The sequence below is a fragment of the Pogonomyrmex barbatus genome, unplaced genomic scaffold, assembly GCF_055798465.1.
Source record: "Pogonomyrmex barbatus isolate J1 unplaced genomic scaffold, ASM5579846v1 scaffold2, whole genome shotgun sequence".
Lineage (NCBI taxonomy): Eukaryota > Metazoa > Arthropoda > Insecta > Hymenoptera > Formicidae > Pogonomyrmex > Pogonomyrmex barbatus.
This window is the reverse complement of record NW_028297116.1, coordinates 479,129-489,128: the sequence shown is the minus strand read 5'-3', so window position 1 is coordinate 489,128 and position 10,000 is coordinate 479,129. Positions and strand designations below refer to the sequence as shown.

At 32.5% G+C, this 10,000-nt stretch overlaps 1 protein-coding gene across 1 annotated transcript in view; it reads left to right on the top strand.

Annotated features, from left to right (window-relative positions):
* Window positions 1-9,883, top strand: part of LOC105426031 (uncharacterized) — a 14,649-nt gene extending 4,766 nt beyond the window's left edge. The window contains exons 4-11 of the mRNA XM_089077328.1: window positions 416-785; window positions 1,574-2,064; window positions 2,166-2,470; window positions 3,255-3,436; window positions 3,822-3,947; window positions 4,117-4,176; window positions 4,272-4,397; window positions 6,355-9,883. Of these exons, the coding sequence (XP_088933454.1) occupies window positions 416-785; window positions 1,574-2,064; window positions 2,166-2,470; window positions 3,255-3,436; window positions 3,822-3,947; window positions 4,117-4,176; window positions 4,272-4,397; window positions 6,355-9,122 (4,428 nt within the window). The 3' untranslated portion in view covers window positions 9,123-9,883. The remainder of the gene's footprint in view (window positions 1-415; window positions 786-1,573; window positions 2,065-2,165; window positions 2,471-3,254; window positions 3,437-3,821; window positions 3,948-4,116; window positions 4,177-4,271; window positions 4,398-6,354) is intronic.
* The last annotated feature ends 117 nt before the right edge of the window (window positions 9,884-10,000 follow it).

Genomic DNA, 10,000 nt, shown 5'->3' with positions numbered 1-10,000 from the left:
TTCTAGAATTTATTGAGATACCAGTTGCCAGATTGGCGTAAAAGCGAAAAGAGAGCTGAAAGACCCAAAAAGAATTTTCTCTATCTTTAATAAAGAGAAAACAGTTCGTAGCGTAGGAAATTTCTGAGTTCTAAGAGAGAAATAAAGTTATATTATTCAAGATTATTTAAAAGTTATAGATCTTAATATTTTAACAATAGCATTTTTTTTTAAATAAGATTATATATTTTTACATCCATTATTCGAATATCAGTTTCAATAATATATACACGATAACACGATCTAAATGATTTTTAGTCTTATCACAATTAAATAATAAAAATAACAATACTGAAAATCAGCAAATAAATTAGAAATTTTCATAAAACGCAAGAATCATTTATTAATTCGGCTTTTTTTTATCTCATGGAATTAGCACACAGCAGCAAAGAGACCACAAGTAGGTAGCAACGATGCTTATGAGCCACCAGCCGCCATCCAGAATGCCATGTTAACGAAAGATAAGAAACCTTTCACCTATACCCCGGGTATGGGTGGCAAATTAGATCTCTCTCAGATTCGTAGTCCACGAATGGCGAGAAGAGTCGCGAAAAATGCTAATGACGAAGGTATAGAAGGACCGCCGAAATCCACTGTCGAAACAAAATCATCGCCCGCAGTCTCTCCCGCTGCGAATTTTTTAATGCCACAAGTCGCAGTGCCTGTTTTTCCTTCCAACGTGCCACCTCAACCTAATGTTAATAGGATGTCACAACCACCTTCGATCAATAGAACATTATCAAACGGTAATTATTCTTTCTTATTTTCTTTCATGTATTCACAATACTTTTATATATTTAATAGACTAAACTGTTTCAAAAATTTTTCCTACATTAAAATTAAATTTTTAAATATTAATCTTCTAAATAATAATCTTTTAAATCTTATCTTATTATATAATATTATATAATTTATTCCCTAATTATTCTATTTTCTTTCATTCCTTTTTATTCGTTTTAAAAATATTAAAATATTTATTTGTAATATAAAAATGTTTGTTGCAAGAAAATTAAGTTCAAACTCAGACAGAGATAATATTTTTTTCAAGAAATTTTATATATTTTTATAAAAAATTTATAAGCATCAGTAATATTAAATTGAATCGATCAATTATTAATTTATTAATTATTAATAATGTAATGGTGCATTTCTACAATGCGCATATCAAACAAAAATGCATAATGTAATCACAATTTAACTAGTATGAGAATTCCGCGAAAAAAATGTGTTTAAAAATTATATAGATTTATTCGTACATGTCTTTATCCAGATGAAATTAAATACGATAGGAATGTACCTGTGAATGTACTTATGAAAATTTATGGAAATGAAAAAGTAAGTCTACTACATATGTCTAACTATAGATAGAGTATTCATTCTTAGATTTTCAAATATTTTACGTGACACAGAGATCAAAAGTACCAACACAGAATACTCATACTGATTATATCATACATTAATTGAAAATAGAGAAATCTTTATTTCTATTTGATAAAAAAAAAAAAATCATAAAAAATTCGAATATTTCTCTTAGCCACAGACAAGCAAACCGACAAGCAAGCCGAACCAGCGAGGAACATTACGGTGGATACGAAAGTAACGCCGATCACAGTCACATCGAGTCAGTCGAACACTCCCGAAAGCCCGGGTACCCCAACGCAAGTCACTTTAGCCAAGGCTCCTACACCGTGGCTTCAAAATAAGAATAAAACTCCGGAAAGATTGCCTGAATGGGCTATACGCACGAATGTCAATAAAACGGCTGACAGCGACTCGTCGGAGAAGGCACCTTCTCCAGTTTACATTCAAGTTCAGCAATCGTCTCCGCAATGTTCACAAGCGAAGCAAAAACCGCAGGATCAAAAACCACAATCGATTCCGCAATATCAGCCTCAACAAGCGAAACCGCAACAGTTATCTCAACGGTGTCAACAACCGCAGCAGCAAAGGCAGAAATCAATCGAATCTGTACCGCAACAAATTAGCTCGCCGTTGCATCAGCAGGAGCGCGTTATACCCATTCGGGTAAATTTAGTAACGTTAATTTCTTACGCGTGTCTAGTGGTGTCTAAAAGATGTGCTTTTATTTCATTATTTCATTCATTATTTTTTCATACTTTTTCTAGATCGAAGATAGGCCATCGGTATTTGACGTGAAGCATGAATCTGGCCATCATCAATTTAAACAGCAACCAACTCTGCATCATCAGCAACGATGGGGTCAGGTACCTGCACAACAGATGAGACAAAATCAGATGCAAAATCATCCGCAAGCACAGGAACAGTCTCAGACCCATGTTACATCTTCGCCTCGGCTAGAACAACCAGCTGGGACAACTTATATCGTCCCTATTGTAGTAGAAGGTAGCGATAAGAGGACGATTACATCAAATACACAGAATAATATTCAACCCGGAAAAACAGCAAGAGTGTAAGTTGAATAAATTAAAGGGACTCGTTGCGCATATATAAAGATTGAAAGTAACAAATGATATGCTTTTATGTACTACTCGATAAAAAATTTCTTATATATAATTAAATGTAATAAAATATAATTATATATAAGGCGTCAAAATATATTTATGTATAAAAATGTATATTAATATATATATACACACACACACATATATATATATATATATATATATATATATATATTTAATATTTTTATATGTGGACATATTCTATATGGAAAATTTTTTATCGGGTATAAGATGGATTTTATATATGCCATCAAGCTTATCAAATATCATGGCACAAGTTATAATTAACATACATTACTAAATTAAATTTTTTAACTTAACTTAACTTATTTTAATAAATGATCATTGTTAGACGTTTTAAAATGACAACTCTTTAAAACGTCTTTTAGTTTTAAAGTCTTAAAAACATCTTCAAAATGATATGTATTTAATATTGGTTTCGTGAGATTATTATATTGCTCCAGTAGTATACACAACATTTTGAAAATATCATAGGGGGTGGAAAAGTATTTAAATTTAAAATGATGTTACGAATAAATTAAAACGTAAGAGCACCGAATTAATTTATAGACTTAATATTTATATAAAAATATAATTCTAAAAATACAAATATAATTTCATATGAAAATGTATTTTCAAAAAATTTGAAACAAGTTTGTTTATATAAAATTTATTTATATAAAAATATTAGCAATTTTATTTCATTAATTATAAATGCTATTTCTAAAACAGTGTACAACAACGAGGTCCCGAGTTCAACGAACAGCACGAACCTGGTCCAGTTCAGTCACGATCATTTCGTGTCCTTCAAAAGATTACGGATACAGAATCCAATGATATTGGTACAGAACAAATACGTAAAATGGAGCTAAGCGAAGATGAAAAATTATTAATGAAGAAATTTAAAGAACAAGGTACAATAATATTATTTCTATTTTGATCTTTCTTACTACATTAACAGATTTATAATTTATAAAAGTAAATGTCAAATATATTTATAATAATTGCATATTAATTATTATGAATATAATATTACATTAATTATTTATAGTAAAACTTTTGTTGGATAATATATTATAAAGTTAAACATTTTATAAGTTTATATGTTTAATCTCGCTTTTTAATCATGTAAACAAATGCTATTTTGCTTTGGAATTTTTGCAATTGTATTTCAAAGCTGGAATTATAATATCATTTTATTAATATTATTAATTTTTAAAATTAAATAAAGTTGATTTTCTAAATTTAAAAACTCTAAACCGTTGATAAATATTATATTTTTTTTATTGTATTTTATAGTCGACGATGAAACTTATCTTCATCACGAGAAAGACCCGAGATATCGTGGTGCAGCGATTCCTTCACGAGCTTTCCGTTTTTTACAAAGTATGACAGATTCGAATGATGCTTCGGTAACTAATACTGGTAAGTTGGATTGTTTTATATACAAAAAAGATAATTTTTTATCAAAAAAATTTAATTTTCATTAAAACAAAAAATATTATCAATAGTGCAACTATATAGTATGTAATTTCTTGTTTAAGAGAAATGTGAGGTCTTTAAAAAAAAATTATTTTTTTCTTACATGTTACAGTGCCACATAATGTACAAAATAATGCAAATAAGCGACAAAATAGAAACTCAAAATCCTTTGGTACGTATACGTAACCGTAAAAACATATTTTGCTTTTTTACCCAATGAAAATAATCATAAGTATAATAAATTGACTCGTAATAATTTTTCTACAGAAGAGACGCAGGCTAACTTACCACCTAGTGAACAACAAGTACAAGAACCGAAGAAATACATGGGTAGCGCAATTCCTTCTCGATCCTTCAAGATATTACAAGCGATGACAGCATCAGAAAATACTGGTAATTATGCTAGATTGAAACATTTATTTTTTACAAAACTATCTTGATAATCAGATATTTTTATTGTCATCAATATCTTAAATAGATTTTTTTACATATATTTTACATATTTTTACATATTTTTTTTTACATATTTTTACATATATTTATATATAAGAGATTCGAAGCTTTAATTTTCAAAAAGTATTATATTCCCAGACAACAAACACGTTTATATAAGAGATTCGAAGCTTTAATTTTCAAAAAGTATTACATTCTCAAACAACAAGCACGTTTAAAAACGTGCCTTAAAAACATAATTTTTTAAATGATTTTAATATTTTAAACAAAAAAACATTCTAAAGACATCTTTAATAAATTTTTGAGAAAAAAACTGTGTGTGAAAATCATTTATAAGATATTTTTAGAATTTTTATTATTATTTACATTATCAATTATATCGACCAAAATATGTAAAATTGTTTATCTGGATATAAAATGTCTAATTAAAAAATCCAATAGAATTACATAAGAGAAATGTTAATACATTTTATTTGTGTCTTTGGCTTCTTAAATTTCAGATTTATTATCTAATTTATTATATAACATCTTTGATAAATTCTACTTTTTCCTATATTATTTAGATGTAATTTAGGGTGGACTCGTTTGAGTACAAATGATTGCTTATAGCTTCGTTTGCACATACCGCATTGCGCACACTCTCAATTGCACACATTCCTAATTGCACTCAAAGCAATTGTCTACAAACATTATTGCGCACATACACATTTGTACACGCGACCATATTGCACACATGACCACATAAAATAAAAGAATCGTATTAACACGTAACGAAAAGTTTAACCTGTTTAATTAATTGTATAATTATAAACATCGTTATACGCGCGAAAAACCGGGCAATGGTTACGCATAGAAAGTTTAAAATTTACATAGAAATATAGAATTAGCGACCTCATTTTGCATTGAAAATACCGGACATTATACGCATCGTGTATCAATGTTTCCATCAGAATTTCAAAGTAGAACAAAAAAAAAAAGAGAAATTTTGGAAGAGCACGAAAAGAACAATTTTGCTGAATATAGAGTCGAAAAATAATTTTTTATTGAAACATCAAAATAATTATGTAGGATATTTAAATTAGTAAACTGGAATTTAAATAAAATTTAAATAGCCTCAAAATATAATAATTTTGATGGAGCCACATTATTTTTCTGATTAAATTTTTAGATCCTACAGCAAAATTGTTCTTTCTGTGAGGAGAAAGAAAATATTGGGTGGACACTCTGGTGGAAACATTGATCAGTAGATTGTACTTGATTTCTGCCGACAATCTGGCCGTCTAGTTGTGTTAACAGGCTATGTTATATTTTTGTAAGCACTTTGCCGAGTTTATGTGATATATCAGAGCCTGCATCAAATCTGTAACCATTCTGCCAACAAAATTTAAAGCAGATTCTTGGCAGGATCTGCTTTCAACAGATTTAACTGCGTTTCTGCTGTCAGTATCTGATATACTGACATATATGTATAAGTTAAACAATATACAGGGTGTCCCATTTTAATCAACCTATTGAAATATTTCAAAATCCTTAAGCTTACAATTTTTATCTGAAACATTTTTGTCTTAAGCGTAAGGATTCTGAAATATTCCAGTGGATTGATTAAAGTGGCATGTCCTGCATATAATGTAAGAAAAAGGGGAAAGCAAAATATAATTAAAAACAAATACAAATAAAATTAGATATATATTTTTGATTTAGACAATTTTTTTTTATTTATGTGCAATATCGTTCCGGGGATCATGCGATATGCAATGCGAAGTTTAATTAAAAAAAAAAAAAAAAAAAAAAACAAAAAAATTTCAGACAAAAAATAAAGACGACACGCACAGCTATCTTATGCTCTATGTGTAAAAAATTTAACTTTCTTCTGAATGGATTGTGCTGTTTGTTGTAGCCATGCAAGAAAACCGTCAAGCAGATTACAACTGTCGAACAGAGAATAATTTGCCAGGCAATCAGCAAGATGTACACTTCCTTCCTCGACTTGTTTCCTACTGGTCAAATTCCGAAGATTGGTGGAACTATTATCCCATGCAACATATCCCTCCATCCGATAAGTTCGCAAACGAAACGGACAAACACTCCTCTCCTTATCTACAACATCCAGATAAAAACGCGTACATTGGACACGAATCGTTTTATCCGGTTAACGACGGAAGCTTTGTGAACGTAATAAAAGCTGTAGACCAAGAAAAATCTCCAGAATACGGTTACATTGCCGTAATTTGTCCTCAAGTCAACTGTAACGACTTAGCGCACGTTAATGCAAATGATTACAACTATGATTATGACACCACTAATCATTCGTCCCCTGCTCAAAATAATACACGTTTCGTGCAAGATGAATCGGTCGATAAACCAAAAAATATCTTGTCCGACGTTAATCACTTGGACGCACAATCAAGTGAAACGTACAATCCCAGAAATATCTGCGAGAATTATAATAGTGACAAAAATTGTATTATAACGGCTATGAACATAGTTGATGAGGAAAGCAACGCATCAGATGATCCCAACAAAATTATTATCTCTGATAATGAAAACTCTAAAAAAACGATCGGTCTGCTCAATATCAATTTGCTTAATTACACGTATATAGATACTAGCGATTCTAGCGATTCCAGCGATTACAGCGATTCTGATGGCTCTAGTGACTCCGGCGATTCTGAAATCGCCGATAATGAAAATCTTTCAGATTCCTGCGAGAAACATTGCAATGCCAATTCTGATACATTATCCAATAGCGATTCGGATCTGCACGAGAGCAATTCTATGGATTTTAATTCTTGTGAGAAATTGAAGAGAAATCCGCGCGCTGTTTTTCCCGCCGAGAATCCCACCAATCCCGTGATGCCTTTGGAATGCTCGATTAATACTGAGAATTTGCAAAACAATTTCGAATGTAATAGTGAAAAAATAGATTTCACGAAAAGTCATATGAATTATTCGAACGATTCTTGTACAACGTTAAAGCAAGTAGAGGAACACAATAATGAGACTTACATCGACTTACATCAAAGTAATCTCAATCTTTCTGATAAAATGAATTCTGATAAAATGAGTTCCGGAGACAATCGGGAATCGAACATGGAGCAACGTAATCAAGAGAGTCCGATAACTGATAATATTATTCCTCATCAGTTAAACATAATTGATGAGAATGCGGAACGATTTAATTCCGAAAGTCTTTATTATGAGAACAAAAGAGATATCAATGGACAGAGTGAGACTGCCTTTGAGGTGGCCGATGATCCGTCTGACAATGCCGAAGCTATAATGGTCAGCGTGAGCTTGCCCTTAAAATTCAAATTTTTTGTATCCGAGAACAATGAGGATGTTACTACTGTAACGGTTGGTGACAGTAAAATCCTAAAGGCAGAAAAATCCTTCACTACGAAAAATGACAAGGACGATCTTTATCGTATCAACAACTTCCATATCGACAATGACACTAGCGTAGATTTTACCGTAAAGAGACCAGTGTCGGACGCGATGCGCGCAACAGCAAGCAAAAAAAATAAGGGAAACGAAGCTGCGACATTGCATACGGATTTCACCTTCAAGAAAAATTTGACGAGCATTAAGGAAGCTGGCTGCAAAGAACGGGACACGGAGACGGAATTTCCAGTTACGAAAACGGAAATAAACTCGGCGGAATCAGCACTGAAAAATGTCAATGATTCTATAGACTCTAAATCGATAACGGATAGACGCGACATATTATCATTAAACGATGAAAATTGTGTTGGAGAAAAGAGAGAAGAATCTATCTCCTGCAATGACTCCGAACATGTCGACGACGATAGCAAAACAATATCTGAATCAAAACTTATCGCGTCTGAATGTTTCGGCATGCATGACGATTTCGAAACATTTCAAACTGAAATTACAAAGGCAAGTCAAACAAATCAGGAGAATTGTCGCGTAGTTGCGAATAATGAAAATGAACGACGTGCCGATTCGGAAGTTTGTCGGACGTACATTGATACGAAGCGCATTTTGAATGTCCAAGATTTTCGCGAAGATTCCGAAGATGACGAAGATAGCGGAGTCACTTCCGATATAGGCCGGATGATACCTGAAATTGAGGTAGATTCGGAACGTGCTGTGTCAAAAAATCAAAAAAAGTATCAACGAACGCAAACACATTCGCGACTTTTCCGGCTTCTAAATGACGATCCCGTCACAGTTGATTGTGCCAAGGTAGATCCTTCCCTAAGGAAGGAATACCTTAATTTACCGCTTAAGACGAGCACGTTCAGCTACGACGACAGTTCTGATTATTCCAGCGGTTTGGCATCTCCCGAGCAGTCGCTTATTCACGAGCAATCCTGGCGAAAATTTCACGATAACGCGATAACGAACGGAAGTGTCGCGAGTTTACCGGACGCCACGCTTCATCATTCAACAAACAGCCAACAACAGCCGGAACAAGTTTATTCGAAGGATGATCCGTATTTTTGGAATTGGAAGAGCGCAAAATTATCTAAAGACACGTCATCCAAGTCCAATGTCGTGCCCTCTTCGGCGTTCAAAGTTCTGAATAACAAGATACCGTTTTGGACTTACAAAGTGAACGTGTTGTGTCCGAGAATCAAGAGTTCGAACAGCGTGCCAGGAGCCTTAACGGCACAACACAAGCAAAGCTTCGGCAAGAAGTAATTCGTCGATGACACCTACCCTCCCGATATATCCTTCTGCGAACACATTACCGTAACCATAAACCGACCTTTGCCATTGCTGATGGCCTTAGGGCAGAATGAAGCTGTGTATTTGTCGCTGCGAGCAACCGCTCTCTTCACAATCCACGGACATATTTTTTTCTCGATTTTCTTCGCAAGACAGGGCCGAGTATGCCCGAGGTGCTCTACAGGCTACGTGATTTTTTTTTCTATCGGTACATATCGTTTCCATATATTCGTGTATCACTTTTTTTATCTCTTCTCCGTATTTCCCACTTTTCTTTCTCACTCGTCTTTCATTACAGTTTTTATTACAGTTGAACCTCTGTATTTGTCATATCGCGGTCAGTAAATCATCTTATTTTCTTTAGATCTGTACATTTCATTCCAACTCCTTTTCATTTGCGCTCCTTCATCTTGTATAATTACGTATTTATATAAAAAAAAAAAAAAAGAAAAAAAAACATAGAGAAAATAGGAAAGAAGCACCAAAAATACGGAGATTCGACTGTATTTTTATTTTTTTGTATTTTTTATATTTTTATCGCTAACTCGATTATAAACGCACATAATCCTTTCCCCTTTTTTTCTCTCTTTCTGTTTCTCTCTTCCTCTTTTTTGCAATTGCATTTCGCAGAAAGCCTGACTATTGGACACCGATGCTTGATTGCTTTATGCATGTTGTGATTAATACTCATTAAGAAATACAAATTAAATTAATGAGTCCGAAATATTGGAAAAGTGAATAATGTGGAAGAAATTATTTAGACTGACGAGGCTTTTATGTATAAAATACGATCATTTTTATGGTTGTTCAATGTTAACTATTATATAAATGCATAAACATAAAAAAAATAC